This window comes from Amblyraja radiata, chromosome 1, assembly GCF_010909765.2.
Source record: "Amblyraja radiata isolate CabotCenter1 chromosome 1, sAmbRad1.1.pri, whole genome shotgun sequence".
Taxonomy (NCBI): Eukaryota; Metazoa; Chordata; class Chondrichthyes; order Rajiformes; family Rajidae; genus Amblyraja; species Amblyraja radiata.
The window spans coordinates 55208076-55222233 of NC_045956.1; the positions used below are offsets into that span (position 1 = coordinate 55208076).

Below are 14158 nucleotides of genomic sequence, written 5' to 3' on the forward strand. Positions count from 1 at the left end.
TACCCCTCCCTCCCTCCCCACTCTTCCACTTCTCTCCGACTCTCTCCTCCCCCTCTCCTCACCCCTCTCCCATCCCTCTCTCCCCCACCCCCCTTCCCTCTCTACCCCACCCCCTTCCCTCTCTCCCCCCACCCCCTTCCCCCTATCCCTCTGTCCCTCTTCCATCACTCCCGCTACCCCTCTCCTCCTCCCTCCCCACTCTTCCACTTCTCTACCCCTTCCCCTCCACTCTCCCTCCCCACTCTTTCCCCTCTCTCCCCCCACCCCTCTACCCATCCCTCCCTCATCCCCTCCCTCCCCATCCCCCCTCCCCCACATCTCTCTCCCCATCTCTCACCCCCTACCCCGCTCTCCTTTCCCTCCCAAATCTATCCCGTTTCCTCCTCCTCCTTTCCCCTCCCCCCCCTCTTCTCAACACCCCCCCCCCCCCCGCAAACGCCGTTGGGGAAACAGACCCAACGGGTCTGAACTTGGTCTAGTTTTAAATGTATGTGCAGGTATGTAGACATTTTGAGTATACTGTAACAGCAAGGATTGTTGGACTATGTCAATTTGTTACTTGCTGGGTGGTACAGACCAGTGGCGATGGAAGTATCACTAAATGTTCTTCCCCACGCATCCGCCTGACTTGCTGAGTTACTCCAGCACTTTGTTCTTTTATTAAAAAAATCCAGCTTTCAACCCCCGTCCCTCTACCCACTACACTTAGTCTGAAGAAGGGACTCATGTTGTCGACCTCCCTGTGGTGAGCCCTGTCAACTGACCTCAGTCAGGCAAACAACACCAAACAGAGACCGCAGCAGTGCCGCAGCTTGGCGCCAACCCGGAGCAAGCTCCCTTTTTAGGGCGGGCACCTGCAGATGTCGAACAGGATGGCATCACCTTGCTGCAGACTTGTTGCAAACGCAAGAAGAAGTCTGAAGAAAGGCCTTGAATGGAAATGTCACTTATCCGTGTTCTCCAGAGATGCTGCCTGACCCAATGAGTCACACCAGCACTTTGTGTTCTTTGCTTAAGATTGTAGCATCTGCAGTTCCTTGTGCCTACTTCTGCAGAGACCCTTCTTCAGACTGATGTCTTTCGGCTGACTGGTTAGCAAGCAACAAAAGCATTTCACTGTACCTCGGTACATGTGACAATAAACTAAACTCAAACTCAAAATTCTTGGATTTTTCAGTCGCTGAAGCTACATTTTAAGACAGAGAAATCTGCTTTTCATTTTTGTTTGTGTCGGCAAGTGAAGAGAGAACGAGGCTTTTAATAAATGCACCAAAAAATGTTTGCAAGGTGGTCCTCAATCGGTATGCAGGTCCAGAGGATTAACCCGATGATGTATGAATGACATTTGGATATATGTAAAGCAGCTGCAACAGTCTCTTTCAGACAAGGTGGAATTTATCACGTATGTTCAGCAAAGTTTCCTCAGGCAATAGGTGGAGGCCTGACAAGGGAGAATGCAATGCTTGATCTACTCTTGGGAGATTGGGAAGGGCCAGTTACTGGTATTCATGGATGAGCCTCTTGGGACCAGTGACCGCTGTTCTATTAGCTTTAAAATAGTTACTAGACTAAGTGGGACCCATTGGGTCCCAGTCACACGGGAGGCCTGGTCCCCCAAAGCAACCCATTCCCCAACACAATATTTCACCACTCACCCATAGCCCCTAACTACACTGGGATGGCTCATTTCCCCTCATCCCCCATCACTCCCTCCCCCTCCTCTTCATGTGTGGGAAGTGGGGAGGGTAGGGGGGTGTGGGGTGAGAGGGGAGGAGGGCAGTGTGTGGGCAGGGAAGTATAGGAGGGGGGAGAGCACAGCGTGAGGAGAGGGAGGGTGTGGAGGGAAGGGGAGGTGTGGGGGGGATAGTGGAGGGGTCTTGTGCTGGGGAGGGGGTGTGTGGCGAGGGGTGTGTGGAGTGGGAGTGGAGGTGTTTATGTGTTGTGTCTCTTGTTGCGTTCTGCACCCGGGGGTGGGGGATGGCTTCAGGCAAGGGCTGTCAGGGGCCGGTGGGGGGGCGGGGAGCGTTTGCACCCGGGTGAGGGGTACGGCTTCAGAAGGGGGCTGACGGGCGCCGGTGAGGGTGGGGGTGGGACGTCCTGCAGCCGGCAGAGGGGGACGGCTTCAGGCGGGGGCTGTCAGGGGCCGGTGGGGAGGGGAGCGCTGCTGTGGCCTATGATTGCTGTGGCCTACCGCTGTCACCGCCACTGCTGCTGCCGCTGTCTATCCCTTCTGCTGCCGTGACCAACGGCTGCCTATCACTGTCGTGGCCCATCGTTGCCGCCCCCACCAGCTTCAGGCGGGGACCGGTGGGGAGCATCCTGCAGCTGGGGACGGGACAGCTTCAGGAAGGGGCCAATGGGGGGGACGTCCTGCAGCTGGGGAGGCGAACGGCTTCAGGCCGGGGGCTGTTTTGTGCCGGTGGGGTGGTGGTGAGCATCCTGCAGGGGGACGGCTTCAGGCCGTGGCCAGTCGGGGCTTTCTGGAGGGCTAGTACGGGTGTTGTGGTCCAGAGGGCTAGTAAACATATAAAAATAAGTTAACTAATATTATGAGGATATGTAAGAAAGAATACCATAATGAAATATTAGATTAAAATAAAAACAATAAAGGTATACGGAGTGTGTTAAACAGTATTATTAGAAATGGATCTAGAAACTCAAGTTACCCTATGTCATCGATAACAATAAGCAACAATAATATGGATAATGTGGTTAATGGTTTCAACAATGTTTTTGTAAGTGTGGGACCAAAATTGGCAGAAAAACATCAATGATCCAGAGACACCCAAAGAGGGGACTGATGATGATTATGGAGAAAGAAATCCAAGCTCACATTTTTTAAGAGTAGTAGAAAAAAAAATCATGAATATTGTAAATAAATGTAAGAATAAAACTTCTACTGACTGCAATGAAATTTACATGACAATAGTCAAGAAAGACATTGATAGCATTGCAAATCCCCTAACGCACATCTGTAACGTCATTTCTTACTGGTAAATTCCCAAGCAAAATGAAAATTGCTAAAGTTATACCTTTATATAAAACTGGGGATAGACACCACTTCACAAATTATAGGTTTGTTTCCTTACTTTCCCAATTCTCCAAGATACTGGAAAAACTCTTTACTGAAAGACTAGACAAATTTATTGAGAAGCACAAATTGCTGACTGACAGTCAGTATGGATTCAGATCAAACAGATCAACATGTATGGCGCTAATTGAATTAAAAGAAGAAATTACTAATAGTATAGACAAAAAAGAAGTATGCAGTGCGAGTATTTATAGATCTAAAAAAAGCTTTTGATAGCATTGATCACAATACTTGATAAATTGGAAAGGTACGGGATCAGGGGGGTGGTGTTGAATTGGTTGAGAAGCTATTTAAGTAACAGGCAACAGTTTGTGAAGATAGGTGAGCATAAATCAACATGCTTGGATATTACTTGTGGAATACCTCAGGGGTCAGTATTAGGACTGAAATTGTTCATTCAGTATATAAATGATATATGTAGAGTATCAAAAATATTGAAATTAATTTTATTTGCTGACGATACTAATATATTTTGTTCTGGGGAGAATTTACAGCAGCTTTTGGAGGAGATCACATCAGAAATGAAAAATTATAAAAGGTGGTTTGACATAAACAAATTATCATTAAAGGGCGACAAAAATTATCATTAAAGGGCGGTCACGGTGGCGCAGTGGTAGAGTTGCTGCCTTACAGCGAATGCAGAGCCGGAGACCCGGGTTCGATCCCGACTACGGGTGCTGTCTGTACGGAGTTTGTAGGTTCTCCCCGTGACCTGCATGAGTTTTCTCAGAGATCTTTGGTTTCCTCTCATACTACAAAGTCCTTCAGGTTTGTAGGTTAATTGGCTTGGTGAATGTAAAAATTGTCCCTAGTGGGTGTAAGATTGTGTTAAAGTGCGGGGATTGCTGGTCGGAGTGGACCCGATGGGCCGTAGGGCCTGTATCCACGCTGTATCTCTATATCTCTAAACTAAATTTGAACAAAACAAAGATTATGTTGTTTGGAAATTGTAAAATAAACACTCAGGTACAAGTGAGGATAGATGGTGTTGATATAGAAAGAGTATATGAAAATAAATTTCTCGGTGTGATATTAAACCACAAAATCTGCTGGAAACCTCATATAAAACATGTGCGAGCAAAGTTGGCAAGGAGCATTGCAGTTCTGGGAAGAACAAGGTACATTCTGAATCACAAAGTGCTGGACATTGTTTATTGTTCACTTGTACTGCCAAATCTAAATTACTGTGTGGAGGTATGAGGTAAAACTTATAAAAGCACCCTACATGCATTATGCATACCGCAAAAAAGGGCCATAAGGATAGTTAATAATGTAGAATTTCGTGAACACACCAACTCTCTGTTTTTCAAGTCAAATGCCTACAAGTTTATGGATTTAGTAGAATTGAATACAGCACAAATAATGTATAAAGCAATAAATAAGTTACTACCAGGTAATATACAAAAAATGCTCTTTAACAGGGAGGATGGTTATAATTTGAGAGGAAAGTTTAATTTAAAGAAACTTTGTGTTCATACAACTGTGAAGAGTATGTGTATTTCAATCTGTGGGGTGAAATTGTGGAATGATTTGGATGTGGAACTCGAGCAAAGCATGAACGTTACTCAGTTTAAGAAGTGGAAAAAAAAATGTTTTCCAGAGGATGAGGAACCTCTGTGATGACGGTTAAGTTTTAGTTTATTGACACAGTGTGATATTCGTGTTGCACATAGAATTTGGATAATTGTTTATAAACTGTATATATGTATGTTTACATGCGTGCATATGCATGTATATATGTATATATGTGGCTTATGTATAGATATATGTATGTATGTATCTGTTTGTGTATGTGTGTATATATATGTAGGTACACAAAAATGCTGGAGAAACTCAGCAGGTGCAGCAGCATCTATGGAGCGAAGGAAATAGGCAACGTTTTGGGCCAAAACCCTTCTTCAGAAGAAGGGTTTCAGCCCGAAACATTGCCTATTTCCTTCGCTCCATAGATGCTGCTGCACCTGCTGAGTTTTTCCAGCATTTTTGTGTACCTTCGATTTTCCAGCATCTGCAGTTCCTTCTTAAACACTTTATATATATGTGTAGATGAGATTAAGTTTTTGAATTAATTGATGAATAACAGAGAAAGGGTAGGAATAAATAAGTGTATACTTCCTCCTACTCCTTTTTAAACGTAAGATTTGTGATGTTTATGAGAAGTTATTCAATGTGTTGTGTATAGGTTTATTGTTCATTTCATTTTATTGTTATTTTGCTTTATTTTTAACTTTTTTGTTTTACAAGTTCGAAATAAAATATATACTACTACTATTTTGATCATTGCTATGTTATATATTTTAAAAACTATATGCGCCATGAACTATGCGCCAAAACTAAAATCATAAGACATTTTGATAGGTTTACAACTTGGCAGCACATTTGGAAACTGATCTTTCAAGTCACTATTGATATCGTCACTGGCCTGTCTGAGGGATTAGGCCCTGCGTTAAATATCTGTAAAGGGAAAGTGCTCAACCAAATTGCCCTAACTATACTATAATGCACCACCCACCCCCACATCCATGGCAACTGTAAAGATCCACATTGGTAACATCTTGTCCCTTGGGAGCAAATTTTTGTGGGAGTCAGCCTTGATGGTGAAATTCAACGTTGCTTACAATGCATGAGCAGAGCCTTTGGCCATCTAAAGGACAGTGTTTTAAAATAAAGAACTCAAACCCATCACCGGTTTAGTTTACTTTATTATTATCATGTGTGCCGAGGTACAGTCAAAAGCTTTACTTTGCGTGCAATCCAATTAAAGAATATACACACTCCCCGACTTACATAAAGGTAATGATCCTACAGTTGCTATGGTTCCTCTTAGCTTCCGGTTTACCAGGCAGCAGTGGTCCCCATCCATCTGTACACTTGAGAGGGTTGGATATTTTACAGCAACCAGTTCAAAGCATTGGAGAAATACTGCCACATCAGTGTCCTCTTCAAAGATGCTCTCAAAGCCTCTAAATAAATTAACATGTTCACTAACTTGTGGGAAAGGAGGATCTGAGGAGAAACTTTGAATTTCATTTGTGTTTTTAGAGCCTTTTCGCCTGTATTTCCGGTTTCAAATGCAGCTGCATTCTCAGATCTCACATTGCTCCATCGTTAAAAGTCTTTGCACATAGCAGCTACTCTTAATGAAACATTTCATGCATTAATGGCCCATAGTGGATAACCATCTTCCTAATTTCTCCTTTGTTCAACCAATGTCAATGACAATAGACAATAGGTGCAGGAGTAGGCCATCACCTCCATTTATTGTGATCATGGGTGATCTTCGCCAATTAGTACCCCGTACCCCAGTTAAATGACTTTTAACATTTTATTATTTCACTCCCTCTACACGCTCTACCCTCTCAATTTTTATTGCATTGTCTTAGATAAACTGTCTTTTCTTTGTTAAACATTGCAAAAACTGAAACCACTGACTTAATAGGCGCATATCTGGTTATACCCCTCATCCCGCCTTTTGCTGCCATTTCCTACATTTATTGCACACTGATAGATCTCCGATGGGAGGAAAGACTTGGTGTTCAGGTGAATTGAAATCAGACACCAAGCAATATTTAGACTCTTCTGAGCAGAGACAATTTAATCCCCATATATTTTATAATATGGATTTCTTTGCATTGTTCGGTATCTGCATTTGATCTGCCCACCGTGCAAATATGCTTGTTTCTATCAAAACCATCTGCACTCTTCTTTGAAAATGTACAATGCTGTCCGTATTTTTATTGCACAGACTATCTAAATTATAACATCCCAGGTGCAGAGTCGCCACTGGTGGGATAGTCGATAACAATTTGTCAAGCTTGCATATGCAGATCCTAATATAATCAAAAATGTCTGGGAGTGTGCACTGGCATATGATTTTAAGATAATAGATTTATTTGCATTAAACTGCATCTGTAATTTCTGCCAATATGCTGATAGGCTTGTCTCTATCAAAACCTCCTGCATTCATCTGTGAAAGTTTGCTTTGCTGCCCACAGCTATTGAAATCGAGGCATGTGCAGCGCAGGGTGAACAGCAACTTAGCTGAATACACCTGGAGTTCATGTTAAGAGTCAGGAGTGTTTTATTGTCATATGTGAATTTGTTACATGCAGCAGCACCACAGAATATGTAAGCATGATATTCTGTAAACAATATAATAAACAAAAAAAAAGTTCAGTGTATGTATGTATATATTATACACAATATTGCGACACAGGAACACTGAACATTTCACCTCACAGGAGTGGGAGGGCGAATTGCTATTGCAACATGCAGGGCAAGTGCAATTGGAATTTTTACATATATATTATATATTATACATACATATACACATACACACATATATTTATCATCAAATACTAAAACTCTGATCTTGTATGTGTGTATATGTGTGTGTATATGTGTGTGTATATGTGATTGTCTTTACTTCGCAAAAACACTACACGGTAACGATTACATTTTTATATATTCTGATTGACATTTTTCCCCTCTGGGCAGAGATCACCTTCACTGAACATTTTATGCTTTATTTCTCGACTTATTCTCGACTCATTACAGATTAAAAGTCTGAAAAAATCAAAAGAATTTGAATTTAAAACAACCAGCTTCAACTGATGACGTCATAATGGCTCGGCTAGCAGTGATCAGCTTCACTGATGATTTCATCGTATATTTGATTTTATTCGCGATTAAAGCTTTAAAATGCCAACTTTCACAAGACTTTTACATATTCTGATTCACATTTTTCCCCTCGAGGTGGAGATCCCCTTCACTGAACATTTCATGCTTTATTTCTCGACATTACTGATTAAAGTTGAAAAAAATCAAAAGACTTTGAATTTAAAACGAACGGCTTCAACTGATGATGTCACAATGGCTTGGCTAACAGTGATCAACTTCAATGAAGATTTCATCCTCAGGGCAATTTCACTTTATTCGCGATTAAAGCTTTAAAAATGTCAAATTTCACAAGATTTTTACTGTTAAAATCATTCCTGCCAGCTTCCAACACTCTTTGATACAATGTTGCGACACAGGAACACTCTGAACTTTTCACCTCACAGGAGTGGGAGGGCAAATTGCTATTACAACACGCAGGGCAAGTGCAATTGGATTTTTTTTTTAAAGCCCGCTGCTGAGGGAGGCAGGGGAGTGTTGGAATCTTATGTTCGGGAACGGCTTGAGTTGGAGGACCAAGCCTCCCATGGGGGCTACGGGTAGGGAATGGGTGCGTTGGGGGAGAGACCTGGGTCTGCACTTGGTGTAGTATATTACTAAAACTCTCATCTTGTTTGTTATTATGTCTGTGATTCTGTGAGTCTGCCCATGCGCTCCCAGAAATATGCCAAAACGGTACACGACAGCGCTACAATTTTTGCCCACCTTACCATTGTCCTGAGGTGTGTTTTTGTCAAGTTTCGTTCAGATTGATGGTATATTTTACAAGTTATTCATATTTTAAACTTTAGAAAATCCAGTTTGAGAAAAATCACTTGAACTCAAACTGGCAGTTATCAGCGTATGACATCACAATGAGATCTCATTTACATAAACTGCCTGTCAGCAGTATTCCAATGTTACAATGTTAACAAAGACAGGACTCCCAGTGCAATAAGAACTTTACTACATTGTTGTAAGCAGAGGGAGGGATTGGGGGAGGGGATGAGGAGAGGATTGTTGCTTAATATTATTTAACCAGATAGAGGGAGAGGAGGGGGGTAGGGAGGGGAGAGGGGTTATGGAGGGACGGAGGGAGTGACTGTGAGTAGGGGAAAGGAGAGGGAGGGAGAGGTGAGGGAGGGAGTGGGGGAGGCGAGGAGGAGAGGGTAAAGAAGAGGGTGGGTGAAGAGAAGGGGGAGGGAGTGTTGGGGGATGAGTGGAAATGAGCCGCGCCTGCACAGTTGGGGACTATGGGTGAGTGGTGGATTATTGCGTTGGGGGAACGGATTGCGTTGGAATGGGTGAGTGGTGGAAACGGGTTGCATTGGAGGAATGGGTGAGTGTTGGATTATTGCGTTGGGGGAATGGGGCCCAACGGGTCCCACTTGGTCTAGTATATTTATTTATCTGTGTGTGTGCAAATATGTACGTGCGTGTGTTTTTGTATATGTATACTGAACATTTTTTTGTTTAATATATTGCTCACAGAATATTCTGTTTACATATACGTTTTCATATGTTATGTTTACAATGTTATGTTTACACACACAAACACATATTACACACACACACACACACACACACACACACACACACACACACACGGCAGGAGTGAAATAGGTGTGTGGCCAGGGTGGTGTGGGTCTGTGATAATGCTGGCTGCCTTTTTGAAATCCTTTCAATGGACAAAAGTCAGAATCTCTTTAATATATGTGAAAAAGCAATATTTAACCAATGTGATGCAAATTATATGCCGGATATACTAACACAACTGCATAATGTTTTATTCAGGGTCAAAGACTGCTCCAGAGCATAGATATTTCCGAAAGGCTAAAATTCCTCCTAAATCTAGGTATGTTGATTCTTCTGATGCTTGTTGTTACCCCTGACCTTGCATTTCCACATTGTACTTATTCCTGGTTTGTTTGCAGATTGTGTGGATGACATCCTGACCGTCATATCTGAAGTGCATGGCTGCTTCGAGATTACCAGGGTTTGTTATTCACTTTTTTTAAACAGTGACACATTATTGTCGATATATTTGAGTAATTGACTTGCGTCTTGATATTTTACAATGTCTTAAAATTACAGTGATAAGATATCCAAGGGCTAGACTTTTTTTCAAGAAAAAATAAATATAGAAATAGTGACAATACTCAGCAGGTCAAGCAGCATCTATGGAGAGAGAAAACAATATGTAGAAAGAAGGAACTGTAGACATTTTTAGCTTTACACAAAGGTGAAGAAACATTACCTATCCATGTTCTCCAAAGATGCTGCCTGACCCGTTGAGTTAGGCCAGAACATTTTGGCCTTTTGAGAAAAACAAAATGTTGTATTGATGACGGATCTTGGCCGCGTTCCCGGACATCCTGGCCCCACAGTTTTGGTCATCGACCCCCACTCACGGAATGGTACATTTTATACAGACTACCGGCCCACCTATCCACGCACGAGCACGCCGACTGCTGCCGGATAAACTGCGTCTGGCACGGCAGGAATTCCGCACGATGGAGTCCTTGGGGATCGTCCGCCCTTCAAGAAGCCCATGGGCGTCCCCACTCCACTTGGTCCCTAAAGCAAGCGGGGGCTGGCGACCTTGCGGGGATTACCGACGGCTGAATGCCGCAACAACAGCGGATCGATACCCTGTACCCCACATCCAGGACTTCACCGCCCATTTGGCTGGAGCTACAATATTTTCAAAAGTGGATCTGGTACGGGGTTATAATCAGATCCCGGTTCACGCGGATGATGTACCCAAGACGGCGATCATCACGCCATTCAGACTTTATGAGTTCACGCGGATGCCGTTCTCTCTTTTCAACGCCTAATGGACGGATTGTGTCGCGAACTCGATTTTGTGTTTGTTTACCTGGATGACATCCTGGTGGCCAGCCGCTCGCAGCAGGAGCACTGCGCCCACCTCCGGCAGCTCTGTCAGCGGCTCAGCGAGCATGGTTTGGCTATCAACCTCGACAAGTGCCGTTTTGGGGTAACGGAGATCGACTTCCTCGGCCACTGCGTGACTTCGCAAGGCGCGGTTCCCCTGCCGGACAGGGTTGACGCCATCCATCGGTTTCCCCGCCCACGCACGGTGCGCGGCCTGCAGGAGTTTGTCGGCATGGTGGCATTTTACCATCGTTTCGTGCCATCCGCGGCCCACATCATGCGGCCACTGTATCAACTCCTGGCAGGTGGGCAGAACAAGAACGTCGAATGGACCCACGAGGCAGGGGCAGCATTTGGCGGCGCGAAGGAGGCCCTTGCTCGGGCCGTACTACTGGTGCACCCGCGGGACGATGCCCCGACTGCTCTCACGGTGGACGCCTCGGAGTCGGCGGTTGGTGCCGTGCTGGAGCAACTGACGGACGGAGGTTGGCGGCCCCTGGCCTTCTTCAGCCGGCACCTCAACCGTGCGCAGACCAAATACAGCGCATTCGATCGCGAGCTCCTGGCTCTGTACCTGGCAGTGCGCCACTTCTGCTACTTCCTGGAGGGCCGCCCGTTCACCGCCTACACGGACCACAAGCCGCTCACTTTCGCCCTGGCGAAGGTTTCCGACCCCTGGTCCGCACAACAGCAGCGGCAATTGGCCTACATTTCGGAATATACTACATCTATCCGCTATGTCGAGGGTGGCCGACGCATTGTCCCGCCCCACTATGAACACCGTTTTCGAGGTGGCGCTCAGAATTGACTATTCTGCCCTGGCAGAGGCACAGCTCACGGATGGTGAGATGCCCGCCTACCGGACTGCCATCACCGGCCTCCGCCTTGAGGATGTCCCTCTCGGTCCTGGAGGAGCGACGATCCTGTGCGATGTATCGTCCGGTCAGCCGCGCCCCATCGTCCCTGCCGCCTGGCGCCGGAGGGTGTTCGCGGTTATCCACGGACTGTCTCACCAATCAATGCTGGCAACAACTAGTGGCCGCTCGTTTCATGTGGCACGGTCTGCGCAAGCAGGTTGGCCACTGGGCTCGCACCTGCATTCCGTGCCAGACGGCGAAGATCCAGCGCCATGTCCGTGCGCCTCTCCAGGGGTTCGGTCTACCTCACCGGCGATTCGACCATATCCACGTGGACATTGTGGGGCCTCTTCCGCCGTCCCAGGGCATCACCCACCTTCTCACGATGGTGGACCGCTTCACGCGGTGGCCGGAGGCCATACCGCTGGCCGACACTTCAACAGCTACGTGCGCTCGTGCGTTGTCCGCGCACTGGATTGCTCGCTTCGGGGTGCCGGTGCACATCTCCTCAGACCGGGGGCCACAGTTCACCTCCGAGCTGTGGTTGGCCATGGCTCGCTTGCTCGGGGTGCGGCTGCACCACACCACGGCTTACCACCCGCAAGCTAACGGTCTGGTGGAGAGGTTCCACCGGCAGCTAAAGGCAGCGCTGAAGGCACGACTCTTTGGCACGGACTGGATGGACGAGTTGCCGTGGGTCATGCTGGGCATCTGGACTGCTCCCAAAGAGGACTTGGCCTCATTATCGGCGGAGCTCGTGTACGGGTCGCCACTCACGGTGCCCGGGGAGTTCGTGCCGTCGGCGCCGGGACAGCAGGGAACGCCCGTATCCACATTAAAGCGCCTTCGCGAGTGAGTTGGCAGGCTCGCACCCGTCCCGACGTCCCGCCATGGGACATTTCGCCCGCATGTGCCATCAGCCCTCCAGGACTGCCCATACGTTTTCCTGCGCCGTGATGCCCACCGGACGCCACTCCAGAGGCCGTAAGAGGGCCCGTTCCGGGTGCTGGAACACGGGCAGACGACTTTTGTGCTGGACATGGGGGGCTGGCCGGAGGCCATGTCGATTGACCGGTTGAAGCTGGCACACCTGGACATTGACTGGCTGGTGCTGGTTGCCCAACCTCGGCCTCGAGGGCGCCCCCCTACACGGCTTCCTTCGCCTGTCATTCCACCTGTCCTCCTGCCCGTCCCTCGACCTATCCCTCCACCTATGCCTCCACCAGCCCCACGATCGGCTGACTTCCGCACGCGGGCCGGCCGGGTCGTGTGCCCGCCGGTGCGTTTTGTGCCTCGGGTTCTGGGGGGGGGTCCTGTGGCGGCTCCCAAGGGTCGTGCCATCCTAACTGTCGAACCCCTCAGCACGGGAGTGGTTCTGTCCGGAGGCGGCCCTTAACCAGAGGGTTTAAAGGCAGGGGTTTGTGTGCCATATTTCTCTCGTGTGGACTTCCCTACAACCGGGAGGAACACAAATAAAGGTGCCTCTCGAAATACCTGACTCCTCTCTTTCCTTTCGAGACCTACGCACCACAACCTCTTCCTTTTCTCCAAAGATGCTGCCTGACCCGCTGAGTTAAGGGCCTGTCCCACTTGAGCGTAATTTCCGCGTCATTTACGTGACATCATTTACGCGTCACGACGCATGCATCGTGATGCCGCATGGCGTGCATTACGCGCACATGGCGCGTGGTGGCGTAGACAGTGACGCGCGGTAGCACGTGGCTCCGCAGGATTTCGGGATTCTCAAAATCCTCGCGCTCCACCTGCGTGACGCGCAAATGATGCCCAAGTGGGACAGGCCCTTTACTTCAGCTTGTTGTGTCTATAAAAGGATAAGTCAATCGGTTCATCATCTTTCTTCAATATTCAAGGGAACTAAACAATGGGTTAAATAGGTGAGATTATGTTTACCCCTCTTGCTGTTTGATTATCTATATCTGACCTTGCCTCAATAAGATGTTTTCCCCAAATAAAAGACTAAATAAATACTTGGGAAGGGTATGTGTGAAAGGCACGATACCAGGTTTAAATCGCAAGGCATCAATTATTGCCTTTGGATTATGCCATTGTGTACGATAATATTGAACAGTGAGGTCATGCAAGATGTTCTGGTGTAAAGAAGTATTACTGCTATCAAGGAGAATATATATGACAGACTTGAAATTAAATTAATGGTAGAATTGCCAATTTCTTATTTCTCCTTTCCAAACATGAATTGATTTGCAGTTTCTTCTTCTCAAAGGATTTTCCCAACGATGTTCTAACACTGCTGAAAAAATGCCTGACCTATCACCCATCCAAAAGGTACGTGCTTGCATCAAAGCAAACTCCGAAACGTCAAATGTCATGATTATATTTGAATAATTTTGATCGAGACATAGAACTGTCCAGCATGGGAAACAGGTCCTTCAGCCAGACTTGTCCATGCCAACCAAATTGGCATTCTGGGCTAATCCCATTTGCCTGCATTTGACCCATACCAATCCTAATCCTTCCTATCCCCTTTGTGCCTTTGAGTTCATTGTTCACCCTTTGGAGTATATTCATGCAGGTAAGAGTTTGAATTATTTTACTTCATATTTTAAATTATTTTTGGTATTTTGCATTGGGTAATACTTTTCTTTAAAATGCTTAGGTGTTGTTAGTTTTATATGGATAG

The 14158-nt window shown here is 46.3% G+C and overlaps 1 protein-coding gene across 1 annotated transcript in view; it reads left to right on the forward strand.

The window, feature by feature from the left end:
- The window catches only part of tbck (TBC1 domain containing kinase), a 264109-nt gene that overhangs the window by 68877 nt on the left and 181074 nt on the right, over positions 1 to 14158 (forward strand). Inside the window, exons 7-9 of the mRNA XM_033022118.1 lie at positions 9542 to 9602; positions 9682 to 9743; positions 13742 to 13803. Coding sequence (XP_032878009.1) covers positions 9542 to 9602; positions 9682 to 9743; positions 13742 to 13803 — 185 coding nt within the window. The remainder of the gene's footprint in view (positions 1 to 9541; positions 9603 to 9681; positions 9744 to 13741; positions 13804 to 14158) is intronic.